This window comes from Gracilinanus agilis, chromosome 3 (assembly GCF_016433145.1).
Source record: "Gracilinanus agilis isolate LMUSP501 chromosome 3, AgileGrace, whole genome shotgun sequence".
Taxonomy (NCBI): Eukaryota; Metazoa; Chordata; class Mammalia; order Didelphimorphia; family Didelphidae; genus Gracilinanus; species Gracilinanus agilis.
In genome coordinates, this window is record NC_058132.1 from 481,890,908 (window position 1) to 481,908,282 (window position 17,375).

At 33.8% G+C, this 17,375-nt stretch overlaps 1 protein-coding gene across 1 annotated transcript in view; it reads left to right on the plus strand.

Moving 5' to 3' along the window:
• HERC2 (HECT and RLD domain containing E3 ubiquitin protein ligase 2) overlaps nt 1-17,375 on the plus strand; it is a 243,202-nt gene that overhangs the window by 63,444 nt on the left and 162,383 nt on the right. Inside the window, exons 5-9 of the mRNA XM_044669288.1 lie at nt 10,787-11,006; nt 12,914-13,014; nt 13,760-13,916; nt 15,581-15,691; nt 16,200-16,371. Coding sequence (XP_044525223.1) covers nt 10,787-11,006; nt 12,914-13,014; nt 13,760-13,916; nt 15,581-15,691; nt 16,200-16,371 — 761 coding nt within the window. The remainder of the gene's footprint in view (nt 1-10,786; nt 11,007-12,913; nt 13,015-13,759; nt 13,917-15,580; nt 15,692-16,199; nt 16,372-17,375) is intronic.

The following is a 17,375-nucleotide window of genomic DNA, read 5'->3' on the forward strand; positions in this document are numbered from 1 at the left end:
TAGAATTAGAAATCCTTTTACCCTTATATATATATTTTAAATAAAACGTTTATTTTCTATAATAAGAGTCTTTTTAACATTCCTTGCACCTGGCCCTGAAGGGAAATTCATCTTTGAGCTTCACTTCACTTACCACTGAAGATACTTTGACAACATCTATCAAAAGTATCTAGAAACAATTTTGAACCTTTATTTCTAGTTCTTATTCTTTATTTGTGTGCTCACCTATATTATTTTTACAGTTTGGTGAGCCACAAAGGACAAGGAACCTAAAAATTTTGATTATAAGGGGCCAGTTGCCAAATTGGGCAGTTTGATCCGTTATCTCACCAGGGGGTCTGTTGAAGCATCTAGAGCTGACAGTTTCATATGAACTATAGTAACAGTGAGCTGAACTCTAGGTTGCTATAAATTCATCTTCCAGTCAACTTGATTCAAAGACTCTGCAGTCCCAGAAAACCTGGTGAATTAGCTCTATAAAATCACCATGGAATTTTTTTTCTGTTACCCATGACTTCTCTTATTTTTACAATTATACCAGAATATATATACAGAATTTACTGGCCTATGACTTCCTAATGCCACTACTCTCATAGACACTGTTACAACTAATCTTTTATGTCCCTGTGCTACTATTGTTTTTTATTTGCTTTAACATGATGATCAAATCTTTGGCAGTTGTGTTTAAACATTTAAAAGCAAGCATCTGGTAAGCTACTGCAAAAAATGATCTAATGTTAAAAGTGAACTATCTAGAGACTAAACTAGATAGAATGCAAACTCAATATGAGGAGTTACTCAAGGCTAAAGGGACAATCGCAGAAACTAGAGAATATGAAGTAACTAAATTAGAGGGTGCAACTAAATCAGATAAACCAACTAAATTAGAAATGGAAACTGAAGCATTAGAAAGCAAACCAGCTCATATGTTCCCTCTAAGAGAGGTACCCATAGTGAACCCAGAGCATGGTATACAGAATTTCATATGCCACAAAAGGTTTGCATAAGCTGATATTGACAGTTTTAAGAAAAATACTTCAAAATATGAAGAAGAGCTAGTGGGAGTTGTAAGGGGAAAAACAGCAGATTATAGATGATACTAATAATACCCTCTAATTGCTGATTGGCCAACTAAGGAGCCTGGTTGGGAAGTTAACTCTGTTGTGGGGTACAGAAATTTAACTACAGCCAGGGAGGCAATAATTGAAACTATGAGACAAAATTCCAGATGTCCAGGAACCTGATCCAAATTTGAGAGCCTAAAGCAGGAAGTGGGTAAGACTCCGTCTATTTTCCTTGATAGAATTATTGACTGTGCAGAAAAATGGATTGGGTTGGATATTTTAACAGATGAAAATGTAAATCATATTTGTAGGCAGTTTGTGAAAAATGCATGCCCTGTGATCCAAAACTAGTTTTGGAGTAACTGTCCAAATTGGTTTGATATGGTCTTAATGAAATTCAGAGAATTGCTAACTATGTTTTCGAAGATGAAAAAGATAGGCAATCAGAAGAGAAAAATGATATAATTGATAACTTAACTAAAGAAATCATAGAGCTTAACCAAAAACTAAGATCCAGTGAAATGCAAGAAAAAACAGCTGCACTAAGAACTTATAGACAACTCAGAAATAACTACAACCCTTGATAAAACAGAGAAACGCTAAGATGTTTCCTTTGTGATAGATCTGGTCATCTCATGAGAGATTGTAGATTTAGGGGACAATTCTTTGGACAAAATTTCAGGGGAAACCAAGGCAATAGATTTAATTGCTTTAATGGATTCAGGTAAAATGGATATAGAAATTATGGGTATAACAACAGATTTAATAATGGATTTAATCATGCATTCTAGTATGGGAGACCAAATTACCCAATTATTTTGATACTGAATGCTATCATAATTCACAACAAGTCCCAGACCTGAATACCATACAAGAATATACTAAAGCAGGTGATCGTCCAAAATATTCCCAAGTAGCTTGTGGAGATCCCCAAAAACACGATATGCAAAAAGGTGCAACTTGTGTGCCAAGGACTGTGCAGTTAAAGATACAATATATGAAGAAAATGAACTAGGAACTATGGGCCATGAAATAATAACTAATGAAAATAAAAAAGATACTTTAAAAACATGGGCAATCAGTACAGGAGAAATCAATGAAGAATTAGAGAATGAGGAACAGTAACAAGTGTTGAGTTTTCCTGATCCTAGTGTGTTAGCTCCTGTAATACCTGTCCATTCTCCAGAAAATAGCACAGAACCCCATGCACTCTAAAAATAGGAAAAGAAATTTATGATTGTCTCTTGGACACAGGTGCTGCCAAATCTGTGTTACAAAAATCCCCTGAAGAATGCAAAGCAGTGGATTCAATGGAAGTTGTGGGTGTGATTGAAAACCACAAAGAGTAAATAAATTAGAACCAAGAAATGGTTTCTCTTGGACCGCTAAATGTAGAACACTCTTTTCTTTTAATGCTAACTAACTTCCCCAATGAATCTAGTGGGTAGGGATCTTCTTTGTAATTTGAGAATAACTATAGTATGTACACCAACTGGAGATATTTCTTTGAAACTCCCTGAAGAATCCCTTAACCTTTTCCCTGTATTATTCGTGGATACAATAGAATCAGAGGGGGAAGGGAATAACATCTACCAAATAACAGATGACATTCCAAAAGGCTTATGTGTTACAGATTCGACAGATGTAGGTTTATTAAAATCAGCAACCCATGTTAAAGTGCTAACTAAAGGAGGTCCACCACCATGCATTCCACAATACCCACTTAGCAAAGAGGCCATTGATGGGATCACTGTTGAGATCTCTTTATCATCTCTGATAATCTGATAAGGACAGTTTAGTTGATAAGGAAATAAGGACTGGACAAGGTAGTTGTCTTTTACCTCATGCTTCCAGCTCTGGCTCTAGGAGCATGGAGTTTATTATATATATTTCAAGACTCATTTCACACAAAAGAACCGCCCCTCCCCCCCGAAACTTTGCAGATGCGCAGAAGTTACAAATTATGTCACATCAAAACACAAAACATTGGCTTCAGAATAGACCAAGGCCAAGGCTGAATTTTGACTAGGTTCTTATCAGGAAGCCAAGTTGGGGAGTATCCCTCTCAGGGTCGAATTGCCCCCTCTGATTTTGGCCTTGGCTATACCAGGCAGCAGCATTCCTTGCTGTGTTAACAGTGTTAACTCTTTAAATTCAGGTTTGATAGGAACTTAAAGCTTTTCAATAAGGCCACAATACTTTTCAATAAGAAATCATAAGGATCACAAAAGGGGTCAAAAGAGGAGTCTCAGATTTTTATCTATTCTCTTATTGGCTTCCCACAGATCACCCCGATAATAAATTCATTATTGCAGCAAGGCATAATAGTACCATGCATCTCTGAATATAACACCCCAATTTTACTGGTTAAAAAACCAGTAAAGCTAGATGCTGAAGGACAAAAAGTCTATAGATTCTTTCAAGATTTAAGAACTGTCAATGACCATGTGGTAAAATCTTACCCAGTTGTACCAAGTCATGCTACCATCATTTCATCTATCCCAAGTCATGCAAAATATTTTACTGTGGTTGATTTATATTCTGCATTTAATATTCATGTCCCTGTTTGCCACTGGGATTCTGTGAAAGTCCTTCATTGTTTTCACAAATCTTAAATAAAGATTTGAAAAATATTCAATTTGAGGACAGTAATCTTATTCACTTTGTAGATGTTCTACTTTTGGCATCACCATCTGCAAAACTATGCTTACATGAGAGTAAATGTTTTCTGTGTGAGCTCTACAAGAGGGGACACAAAATATCAAAAACTAAATTACAATGGTGTTGTTCTCGCATAGAATATTTAGGGTTTGTGCTCTCTGAGGGGTCCAGAAGCATTTCCCAAAGGAGAGTAGCAGACAAAAGCTGAGTGCTCCTAAGACTAAAAGGCAATTCAGAGCCATCTTAGGAACCACAGGATTTTGCAGACAATGAATACCTAATTATGGTGAACTTACAAAATCACTGACTGCTTTAACAAAAGACACTGAAAAAGATCCACTGAAGCTCAAACCAGAGCATGTACAAGCAATTATGAAATTAAAAGAAGCAATATTACTGGCTCCTGTTCTTGGCATTCCTAATTATTCTAAATCATTCTTGCTCTATGTACATGAGCAAAGGGAGTTTTGATGCAGAGCTTAGGACCAAACCAACATCCTATTGCATCTTAATCTGGTCAACTTGATCTTCCTGTATGCAGGTAGTGGCAGAATCAGTGGAGAGAGGGTGTATTTAAGAGATGTTGCAAAGGTGAAATTGAAAGTCCTTTGTAACAGTTTGAATATAACAGGGTGAGGGAAGATGAAGATGACATCTACTGAAAAGAAGATTGTCCTTGATGATAATAGGGAAGGTAGGAGGGTGTGAGGATTTTGGGGGGAAAATACTTGAGTTCAGTTTTGGACATCTTGAGTTTAGGATATTTACTGAATATCCAGATTGAGGTGTCTTAAAGGGAGCTAGAGTTGTGAGGTTGGAGATCAACAGAGATAATGAAGCAGGAAGGTAGATTTGAGAATTATCAGCATAGATTTGGTAATTAAATCTTTGGGAGCTGATGATATCTCCATGTGAAGTAGTTTAGATGAAGAAGAGAAGAGAGTCTAAGACAGAACCTATGTGATTCCTAAGTTAGAGTGTGAACTGGATGAGGATCCAGCAATGGATATTGAGGAGCTAGGAGGAAAACCAGGGGAGGGTAGTGTCCAGAAAACCTGCAGAGAAGAGTATTGAGGAGAGAGTGATCAAGTGTCAAGGCTGCAGAGAGGTTGAGGAGAATGATGATGAAGAAAATGCAATTCACTTTGGCAATTAAAAGATCATTGATAACTTTGGAGAGAGCATTTTTATATTGAAATGAAAATTTGGAAAGCAGATTATAAGGAGCTAAATAGAGAGCGAGAGGAAGGAAATTGAACAATAATAAAAATGCATATTAGTTAAGGATGAGAAAAAAGGAAAAATTATTTTATTGATTGTGAGACATAGACATAGGAAAAGAGATGAATTGAATACTTTTTTAGAAGACAACAGATTGAAGGGGAAGAGCAGTACATTCTCTCACTGAAATAATTTATTGAGCAGAAGAGTGAGATAGGTTTGTATTTAAAATATTTTCTATGCTGAACCTTGTCTGTGGCATTCCATTGTTTTTTAACCTATGTAATGAATGACCAGAATTTTAGTACTGTCATTATAATACAGTGTTCTAAAAAGTTTAGCTAAAGGGGAAGGAAAATTTAACATGAGTGAGGGCCATTTTGTATTATTGTTTATGTACTGGAATAATAGTTTACTGATAATGATTCTCTCTGTAATTAGCAAGATTGGTCTTTATAAAGAAGATATTTGTGACTGGGACAATATTTATGACCATCATAGTGGACCTTAAAAGAACTTGCATTCCCCTGGCATGGGCTTCAGCAACCCAGAATCACTTTCAGGCTATCAGACATTAGTATAGGATTTTGGGGGAACATATTCTAGAATTATATTCTTAGATAGTATTCCAGATTCTCATTCTATTTACTTGAATATCTTCTCAGTTTACTTTTCACTTCTATATGAAAAATCCTGGTAAAAGCTCATTAGTTGCAACCTGGGCATGTTAGAATTTTTGGTAATTGTAAAATTTTTCCTCAGGATTCTATTAAAAATTTCTTTGTGTAAATTTATAAGAAAAAAGGAGGATGAATAGTATAAGCAGGATTGCATGGGAAAATATTTGGGATGTAAATACAGTAGATACTGCCATCCAGTACCAAACATACTCATTTATATAGTAAAAAAAATTACATTTTAAAAAGAAACACTTGGTTATTAAACATTGTATTTAATAGTATTAGTAGTATTACATTAGTTAATTTCTTTTCCTTCCATTAACACCAGGGAAATTTGATTGTAATTTGCTTTGTTTAAGTGAAAGATGAACAATTGTATCCATACGATTCTTAATCTTTGCTGTTATTTCATGTTTCCTTTTTCTTAATAGCAGTTTGGTTACGTTTTATCCATGAAATATTTTCTTTAATGGAGTTAATTTTGGCATTTTTATTTTAATGATTGTTTTCATCATGAACACTTTACTGTTTTGTAGTTGCTAAAATGCGGTTCTCCCTAATGGAGCTATATAAATAATCTTTTGTTTGATCCCCTTCTGAGGTAAATTTTTCATTTCTCTGTTACATGAAAAAGTGGGTTCTTACAAATTGAAAAAATCATAATAAAATAATATATGAAATTAGGTATTAGAATTAAAACTAGTATCAAGTGTGATAGCACATGACTGTAAGCTGGCTGGCCATTTAGTTATATGGTTGTTATTTTTGAAGTCCTATTTTTAATTTCTAGTTGCTACTCTCTGGTAGCCTTTAGAAACTGGTACCCTTTACTTCTTTATAGGTAGCTTCTAATAGAATTGGCATTTTAATAAAAGATGAAATTTATCTATTAAATATTAGAAAATGGAAGAAATTACATTTAATCTCTACTGATGTATACAGTTTTAATCTATTATTACCCAAACAAATTGTGGGACTTTTATGGTTACCAAAAAACAAAGTCCACTTCATTGCCAGTTTTTAGATTAGGTGCTGAATATCATTTTGCAAAGTCCTTAGGACCAAAGAAAACAATTACATTGTTGACAAATATGATTTAAAAACTTCTTGCATCTTTTAAAATGCAATATATCTCCATTTGCATTTACTCTTCCCTCTTCCACTGAGCAAATTAAAAAAAAATCCTGAAAAATAAAGCCCTTAATTCATAGATGGACATAGTGTAGCAAACCAAAATTTCACTTTGACTTATGTCTGAAAATATCTTTCTTTAACTTTATTTTAATATCATCACCTCTCTGTTAAGGGATGAATGACATGTTTTATATTCTTTCAGACTAGTGGTTTGTCAGTTTTATTGACTATAATTTTAAAGTCTTCCAGAGTTTTCTCTATAATATTGTAGTGTAAATTGTTCCTTTAGTTTTGCTTACTTTAATCTACATTAGTTAATAGAGATTTTCCCAGGTCCTCTGAATATATTTTATAATTTTCTCTGACACCATAATATTCTATATCTGGTGCAGTTTGTTTAGCCATTTCCCAATTAGGAGTAGGATAAATATAAAAAACTCATAAAGGAAATAAAGTGGAAGGTAGTATATTTTGATCTGTACTCAGACTCTAACAATTCCTTCTTTGGCTGTGGATAGCATTTTTTATCATGAGTCCCTTTGGGTTATCTTGGAAACTTGCTATACTGATAATGGTTTAAGCATTTTCAGTTGATCATTGTATAATATTTCTGTTACTGTATACATCATTCTCCTGGTTCTGGTTATTTCAGTTTGCATCAGTTCTTAGAAATCTTTCCAGTTTTTTTTTTTTTTGGTTTGTTTGTTTATAATTTATTTATTTAGAGTATTTTTCCATGGAATCATGATTTTTCCCACTCCTCTTCCCTGTTCCCTCCTGGAGCTGACAAGCAATTACTGGGTTATACATGTATCATTGTTCAAAACCTATTTATATATTATTCATATTTGCAGTAGAGTGATCTTTTAATTCCAATACCCCAATCATATCCCCATCGAACCACATGATCTATCATATGTTCTTCTGCATTTCTACTCCCACAGTTCTTTCTCTGAATGTGAATAGCATTCTTTCTCAGAAGTTCCTCTGGATTGTCATGTATCACTGCATTGTTACTAGTAGAAAAGTCCATTACAGTAGATTGTGCCACAGTGTATTAGTCTTTGTGTACAGTGTTCTCCTGGTTCTGCTCCTTTCGCTCTGCATCAATTCCTGGAGGTTGTTCTAGTTCACATAGAATTCCTTCAGTTCATTATTCTTTTTAGCATAATAGTATTCCATCACCATCAGATACCACAATTTATTCAGCCATTCCCCAATTGAGGGACACCCCCACCATTTTCCAATTTTTTTCCACCACAAAGAGTGTGGCTATAAATATTTTTATATGTCTTTTCCCTTATTATCTTTTTTTTTGGGTACAAACCCAGGAGTGGTATGGCTGGATCAAAGGGCAAACAGTCTTTTAAAGCCCTTTGCGCATTGTACAAATTGTCCTTCAGAATGGTTGGATTAATTCACAACACCCCCAGCAGTGTTACTAGTGTCCCAATTTTGCCACTTTCCAGGTTTTTCTGAACTCATCCTGTTCATCATTTCTTATAGTACAATAGTATTCTATTACAACCATATACAACTTGTTCATCCATTCCCCAAGTGATGGACATCCCCCAGTTTCCAATGTTATGCCACTAAAATTAAGCCATAAAATTTTTTTTTTATTGTATATCCTTTTCTCACATCTCTGATCTCTTAGCCCATGACTTTTTGATGGAGTCTAAATCAGGTGAATTTCCAAGCCATTGTGAGGTGTTTATTTCCATCACTTGGATATCTTTTCTTAACTATACTATCTTTAATAGTCACTAAAGAACATTCTGTGGGGCAGCAAGTGGATTAAGAACCAGGCCTAGAGATGGGAAGTCCTGGGTTCAGTGGCCTCAGATACTTCCCTAGCTGGGTGAATCACTTAACCCCCTTTACCTATGTTATTTTGTGCTTTAATAATGTTTAAAAACATTATTCTTCGAAAAGATTCAAAGGTTTCACAGATTACCAAAGAGGGGTAAGAGTGGGGATGAGTTAATGACCCAAAAAAGATTTTGAAAACTTAACTGAGAAAAGGGGGAATATTTTTCATAAGTCCTTTTGGAGTTAAGATTGGTTAAATTTTAATATTTTTTGGTGGTTATTTCCCTTATGTTATTGTGGTCATTTTTTTTTCTTGATTCTGTACATTTAGCTGCAGTAATTCATATGTCTTTCCAATTCATCTGAATTCCTCATATTTATTATTTTTATATTGGAATGAAATTTCATTATGTATTAGCATAGCACACTTTTTCAAATATTCCTCTATCAATGGGTATCCATTTTGTTTCTGGTTTCATGTTTCCCAAAACATTGCTGCCAAAAATATTTTGTTATGTATGAGGTTTCCTAGAAAATAATTTAGTGTTAAGATAAAGGGTATCCGGATCATTTGTTCAAATGGTATGATCTTTTTTTAGTCATATTTCTCTACTAATACTGAATTGTTTTCCAGGATGATTGAACTAGTCCACAGCTCCAACAATATACCACTAATTTAGTTTCCTAAAATATTGCTTCTATGTGCTCTGTGGTAAGAATTTTTCAGTAGTTCTGAAAGGCATCAGTCACATTCTTTGTACCTAATAGGCATTTAATAATTATCAGGGCCCTCACAGCAACAAGGCAGTCCTTTTTCTATGCTTATTGATTCTTTAGCAATTCTTCATAGCATTTGAGTAAAATTATTTCTTCTGGCCTCCTGGGAGCACTCATTTCCCTTCCTTCTTATCTCGAGATTTTACCTCATATTTTATAAAGAATGTAAAGGTTATAATTTTAAGTAGATCCTTAATAAATATTGAATTAGAGTATTGAAAAAAATCTGAGTAACAATGCTTGGGGAGGAGGTGGGCAACCAGAAAGGAAACTTTGAGCTGGTGAGGGATATTTCTAAGTGAGAATGCAGTGTGACTTTGGCCCTATGTATTTCACTTTTCAACTGCAATCAATGTGAGAATGTTATTATTAAGAACAAAAAATATGGGGCAGCTGGATAGCTCAATGGATTGAGAGTCAGGCCCAGAGACGGGAGGTCCTAGGTTCAAATCCGGCCTCAGACACTTCCCAGCTGTGTGACCCTGGGTAAGTCACTTGACCCCCATTGCCCACCCTTACCACTCTTCCACCTATGAGCCAATACACAGAAGTTAAGGGTTTAAAAAAAACCCCAAAAAATATTTATGCCTTTATTTCTTGCCTTGAAACCTAAGATTTTCTAAAATCTATCCACAAGCCAGTAGTTGTCTCCTACCCCATACAGAATATATTGAAAACTTCAGTTCTTTGGAAAATTACTTAAAAAAATTTTGCTACATATCTCTTCCATACTGATATAAACAGAGTAAAGCAAAAACTTCCAAAATAAAACAGGCAAAAGAAAATTCTATTCTTTAGCTGGTGTCTTTACAATGATAGTGATCCTGTTATTATCTTTTTCTTAATTTAAAATTTTAGCTGTAGACATCCAAGTGTGATTAAGCAATAGTTCATTTAAAGAAAATCTGGGGATTTTCATGTCCTATAATCTTAATTTGAATCAGCTTAATGTGATAGCCAAAAAAAAATATTTCTTAGACTGAAATAGAAATATAGTACATATAAAGAAGGAGAAGATGGAACTGTGTATTTTGCTTTAAATAGACAATGCCCGGGGTGCCAGTTGTTAGTATGTCAATATGTTGCAATGTTACTATAGAGACAGATATCCAGGATAGTTAGAGGACTCATCACTATAACTTATTTAAAGCAGGGCATTATTTGAATAGGGGATTTTCAGCTTAAAATGGGTGGAGATAAGTGCTATCTTCAAATATTTAGAGTTGTTGCATGGCAGTGGGCTTATACTTTTTGTATTAGGTCCTGAAGTAGGGACAATAGATGAAAACTGTAGGTCCTGATATAAGTAAACACATCTGAAGAATTAGAACTGTGCTGAGATTAAATTGGTTATTTTAACAAATCATATATCACATTTAGTTATAAAGCCATATGTACTTGATGTTGAGTTATGTTGTTTTCTCATTATTCTCTTAGATGTGAATGAGTTGAAAGAGTGCCTTTATGTGCTAGTGAAAGAACAACAGACTCTTGCTACACAGACGGCTACAACAACTCTTTCAGCAGTGAGGCTAAAGCAGAGGCTGGTTATATTAGAACGATATTTCATTGCACTGAATAGAACTGTTCTTCAGGAAAATGTCAAAGTTAAATGGAAAAGCAACAGTATTCCTTTACCTACTGTGGACAAAAAAAGGTAATATATGTATTAGTGAGAACTTTTCTGATTTTATTATATTCTAAATTTGTGTTCTATATTTATATTCTAAGTATAAAATTATTCCTATAGTTATATAGGACAAACTATTGCTTGGTTTCTACAAAAACATGATTTTAGTTGAGAAAATTATTATGATACTCAAAAATATTTTGAAGAGTTTGGTAGGGTGGATGGGTGTTTGAGTATGTGGTGGTAGGATCTTATAGATCTGGCTTCTACAACATCTTTTGCATCCATCCTTATCTCTCCACTAACATAAACCTCATAGCTCAGTCTAGCCTAGACTATTTCAGTTGCCTCTTATTTGGACTCCCTGACTCCAGCCTCCTCCCTTTCTACTCTGTCTTCTACACAATTGCCAAATTAATATTTATTTGACTGAATCACCTTCCCTAACTAAAAAAATCTTTTAAATTACTCTATTTATTTTATGATAAAATACAAAATCCTCAGCTTGGAACAGATAGACCCTCTTCTTTTTTGGTATTTCATTCACAGCCTTGCCTACCACTTGCCATTTATGTCATTTCATCTCCTCCTTCTGTGCCTTTGTATAGGTGACCCCCCATATCTGTAATGTACTCCCTCTTCACATCAACTTCAAAGTCCCTAGCTTCATTCAAAGTGCAGTTCAAGGGTCATTTTATATAGAAAGTCTTTCCTGATCTCCCCTAGCCCCCACCTCCTACCTGAGTTATTATTTTCTCTTTCTTGAAATTGCTTTATTATCTTATATATACACTTCATGTTTATTTTGTCACATATTTTATTTCCCCAGTAGAATGTAAACTCCTTTTTTTTTAAAGCCTTTATCTGTCCTAGAATCCGTACCAAAGCAGAAAAGTAATGGCTAGGCAAAGGACCTAGATTTGAAGCCAGATTTAAACCTAGGATTTCTTATCTCTAGGCCTGGCTCTTTATCTACTGACTACTTAACTGTCCCTAGAATGTAAGCTCCCTGAGGGCAGGGACTGTTTCAATTTCCTATTCTAACATAAGGGAAGAATATACCAAATATACTTAGAACTAGAAGAATTCTGAAGTGTTTACTTCCTGTAGCTTCCTAAATTGGGGCTCTTTAGGTGGGAGAGAGAATGCAATACTAGATAACTTCCAGTATTAATGTTCACTTTTGAATTACTCCACCATGTATAATCAATTTTCAAATCTAAATATTGTCCTCATTCTTCATTGTAGAGCAGAGAAGGAAATAATAGTGTCAAGGGTAGGAAAGAATGTAGACAGATCTGTGAGAAGGTCATGAGTTACATCCATGGAAGGACCCTTCAGATTGATTCAAAATACTCTTAGGTACTTCCTGTATTCAAGGCATTGTGCTGTGTGAACTGGATAGGGTTATTGACAAGAACTGTCATTACAGTGGTAGTGGGAACTTTCCATTGAAGAGACTTTCTGTACTAATGCTCTTGAACATCTCTCCAAATTAGAGTCTCAAAGAATAGCTTAGGACTGAGAAGTTAAGTTATTTCCCAGGATCTTACTATATATAAAAGGTATTACTTGAATCTAGTTCTTCATTCTGAGATTGGCTCTCTGTCCACTATCTGATACTATTCATTGAGATGATAAAATTATCAGACACTACTTGTAATGAATTAATGGCCTAATAGAAATGAAAAGAACCTGAATTTTCCTACTCCTTTCATAAGCCTGTGGATTTTAGAGTACATTGAACTGATGCCACTAGTGATGAGTTCATGGAGGGTGACATAAGGAATTGCGCTTCTTCTGTTTTTCCTTCTAACTGCAATTACTAGACTCATTTTAAAATGATTATTAAAAGTAAAAAATTGATTTCATATAAATATTATGACTTCTAAAACCACATAAAAGATTTATCTTTTCCTTTTGTTTGGTTATAGTTCTAGACCTATTGGAAAAGGTGTAGAAGGACTTGCAAGAGTTGGATCCAGAGCAGCCCTTTCATTTGCCTTCGCATTCTTACGTAGAGCTTGGCGGTCAGGTAAAGTTGAGCTGCACTTTTTAGTTTTCAAAAATGGTTTTTCCCTCCTAAAACTATCATGTAAAGCATACTTTATCATGAGTCAGGAAACCTGGGTGCTAGTCTTCTAATAAATATTTGTATGATTGTAGGCAAATAGTTAACTTTTCTGGAACTCAGTTTTCTCTTTTGTATTTTGAAGTAGTGTAGATGATTTCTATTATTTTTTGGCTTTAATAACTCCAAAGTGGATTCCATATTCTGAATAACAACTAATCAGACCAGTGAAGTAAAAACTGATTTACTCAGGCTAATTTAGTTATATAGGAATATGAAATTAATAGTTCTCTCATGGGATTTATTTTTTTTCCAGAAATTCTATTGAGAAAAATAGCTTTTCTATACTGTAATAGAAATGCTAATATTCCTCATGTGACCTATCATATCATAATCTAGCTCCACGATTTGGTGCCACCCTATTTTTCCAATTTTATATCAACTGTGCTTTAGTCAAATTGGCCTACTCTCCAACCTCTAGAATGTACTTTGTGCTTTTTTCTACCTCTGAGCCTTCCTCTTGGGCATCCATATGATTGAAATTATACTTTTCTATTTATGCATTACATACCCTTACATGACTATGCTACATGAGGGCAGGGACCATGTCTATGTTTACTTAAACTCTATCCTCTGTAGTACATACTAGAATATTCCTATATTTTTTGAATGCTTAATATTGTTGGTTGAATTGAATTGATTCTTGTAGGGGAGGACGCTGACCTATGTAGTGAATTGTTACAAGAGTCTCTTGATGCCTTGAGAGCTCTACCAGAAGCGTCTCTTTTTGATGAAAGTACAGTGTCATCTGTATGGTTAGAAGTTGTGGAAAGAGCAACTAAATTCCTAAGGTCTGTTGTGACTGGGTAAGTATAGTTTTCATATTTGGCAAGTTGTTATGTTGCATGTTTCATGGTGTAGTTCTTAATTATTATCTAATTTATAATTTTGGTTAGTGTTCTTGTATATTGCATTATTATTATCCCAGTGATCCCAAATAAATCTTTTTTCTTCTCAAAGCTTCAAATTTTCATCTGTTTGGCAGAATATTGTGTACATATTAGGCACTTAATAAATATTTTTTAATTGAATTAAAAAACTTGTAATTTTGTCTACATGATGGTAGATCAAAAACATTCCCATAGGCCATCTTTTAAAAAAGATATTGGTACACAGTTAATCAGTATTTGAGTGCTTGTTTTGTGCCTATCACCATTATAAATTCAAAGTGATTGATCTTTGTAAATGATCATGAAGTTGTCTGACTTACTTAAGATGAAATTTTGTAACACTGATGTAATCTTTATGTATGATTGCTTATTTTTGGAATATAAATTAATGTTTTATTAGGAAAATGTGTTCATCTGAATTTAAATGAAAAATGTTTTAAGGTATTTTTTAACATCTCAAAATTTTACACACACATATATGATAGTGTGCTCATTATTTTATGTTCCAAGTGGTATTTATGATAGAGCATAAATAAAAGTGTACTTTAGGGGCAGCTGGGTAGCTCAGTGAAGTGAGAGTCAGGCCTAGAGACAGGAGGTCCTAGGTTCAAACCCGGCCTCAGCCACTTCCCAGCTGTGTGACCCTGGGCAAGTCACTTGACCCCCATTGCCCACCCTTACCAATCTTCCACCTATGAGACAATACACCGAAGTACAAGGGTTAAAAAAAAAAAAAAAGTGTACTTCATACAATTAAATAACTAGTTTTGAACTTGATTTAAAAATTTCATTTGATTAAACATCAGGATTTTTAATGATAAAAATAATTTCCCATAAATTACATTAAAAAGTAAGGGCTAAGAAATTATTCTCAACTCATAAATGAGAATAAGCTTAGAAGTTTTGCCTTTTGATTCCTAGAAGTTCAAGAAATTGTTGTCCAGTAATGTAGGGAAATTGTGGAAACTTTATATTTCATTAAAAGTAAATAATAAATCTAAATATTTCTATTCATATCTTGCACAGAAACTTGTTAAAAATCCTGTATTTGATTTATATAAAAATTATAAGAGAATTTATGCTTCAGAAACTTTGAGTATTCCTTTTAAAAGTAGAGTTAATTCAGATTGCTTTAGAACATATATCTTTCAATACATGTATAACTCATATCAAATTGCCTGCCAACACTGGGAAAGTGAAGGGAACAGAGGGAAGGGGGGGATAAGTTCGATCATATAACTTAGGAAAACTTGAGTGGAAATTTATTGTTACCTGTAATTGGTAAAAACAAAAGCACATATCTCTAAGTGATATACATATAAATACTGCTTTGACTCTTATCTGAAAAAACATATCAAATATAAGTTCGTTAAATATTTCCAAAAATATTGATAGCAAGTCTATTGCTTTGTAAAATTACTATTAAGAAACTTTAGAAATTTTACTCCATTGTAAATTTTTTTTATTGGGGGTGGGAGGTTAGTGCTGTGATTTGGGGCTCATTTCGAATAAATATTCACATCATCTTTTTTATTTCTCTAAAGATTTTTCTAATTCAATCCATTTTACTTTTGAAATAGTGATGTTCATGGAACTCCGAGTACCAAAGGGCCAGGAAACATTCCTTTACAAGACCAACACTTAGCACTTGCCATATTGTTAGAGTTGGCTGTGCAGAGAGGCACTCTAAGGTGAGGAATGCAGAAATCTGCCATCTCTTATGAGATTTTAAGTGAACCATATATTTATCAGAAGATGAATATTTAATTTATAATCCAGAATCCTTTTGTTTCACTTTCTTTTGTATTAGCAGTTGTACCATTAGCAATTAAAGAGGCTTTCTAAATGCCCCTTTAAAATCCAAATATGTTTCTGTAGTCCAATTTTAGCTGCCATGTTTTGACATGTAAGAAACTTATATGTTTTCCTTTTTGTTTCTTTATGAGGGAATAGAAATTCCTTGAAGAATGAATGAATTTTAATAATTTAATCATTGAACCTTTTAGAAAGTCTGAGAGTACTTTGTGAAGTTACATTTTGCTCATTTCTGAATTTCATTAAAAATTTGTTTTCAGGTGGTAATCTGGTTGTTCTTGAAATATAGGACCTTTATGAATCTTTGTTTATTTGCATCATAGAATATTCAAAATATTCATATTTTAGATACTTGGATTAGTGACTAAATATTTTTTCTTTTAGCCAAATGTTATCAGCAATTATGTTATTACTTCAGTTGTGGGACAGTGGGACAAGGGAAACAGATAATGAACGATCTGCCCAAGGAACTAGTGCACCACTTCTCCCTTTATTACAAAGATTTCAGAGTATAATATGTAATAAAGACATGCCTAATTCTGAAGATGAGATTCAGGTAAGTGTAACATTATCAATTTTGTACCTAAATGATAATTAATTTGTGTGATTTAAGATAATTAAATGTGTTTATGAGTCCCATCTAACTTTATGAACCTGTAAGTAAGTTAAGTGCATTTTTTGGCATTTTGATTTATGAATGAAAACATAAAAGTAAAAGAACCTTGGTGTCAGCAGTATAAATGTTGCATCTGTCATCAGATGACTGCAGTAGATAGTTAAGTAAACAAGTCTGGTTGCAAAAGACTTATTTCATTTTGTATGATTTGAAACTCATGTCACTCATTTGAGGAAGTATTTATTGAAATGCTGAATTAGCCTCTTGATATTTGGTTTTGTAAATGCTTATTTTTTTGCGATCTAACTTAGTATATGTTTTAAGTAGAATTAATGATTATGAAAATTCCATACAAAGTACATGGTATAGGGGCTGCTGATTGTAAACATTTAAGAAAACCGAATCCACCAATAAGCATTTATTATGTGCTTACTGTATAAAAGACACTGTTAAGCACTGGAAATATAGTGACAAAAATGAACAGTTCATGCTCTCAAGGAGTTTATATTCTGTTTAGGGAAATAATTTTATATATTATAATACAAAATTTATATAAAATAAAAGTTAAAATTTTTGTTGGGCAGCAAGGGGATCAAAAAGTCTATATAGAGAGTGGCCTTTGAACAGAGGTTTTAAGGAAATAATGGTATACAAGAGGTAGAAGTGAGATGGGAGCCCTTTTCATCTGGAAATATAGATAGCACAAAATTGTGGAAAGAGGAGTGGGAGTGTTGTTTGACAGTAATGATAGGGAGGCTAGTTTGGCTGGACCACAGAACGTGGTAATAGAATTAGTACTTAAAAGATTGAGAAGGTAAATGGTGGTCAAGTTCTGAAGGGATATAAAAGCCTTGAATGACATTACCTCCCTTATCCTCTTCTCCCCTCAGACTGGAAGGCTGAAGGACAGAGTACTGATGCAGGTAGTCATTTTCGATGACATG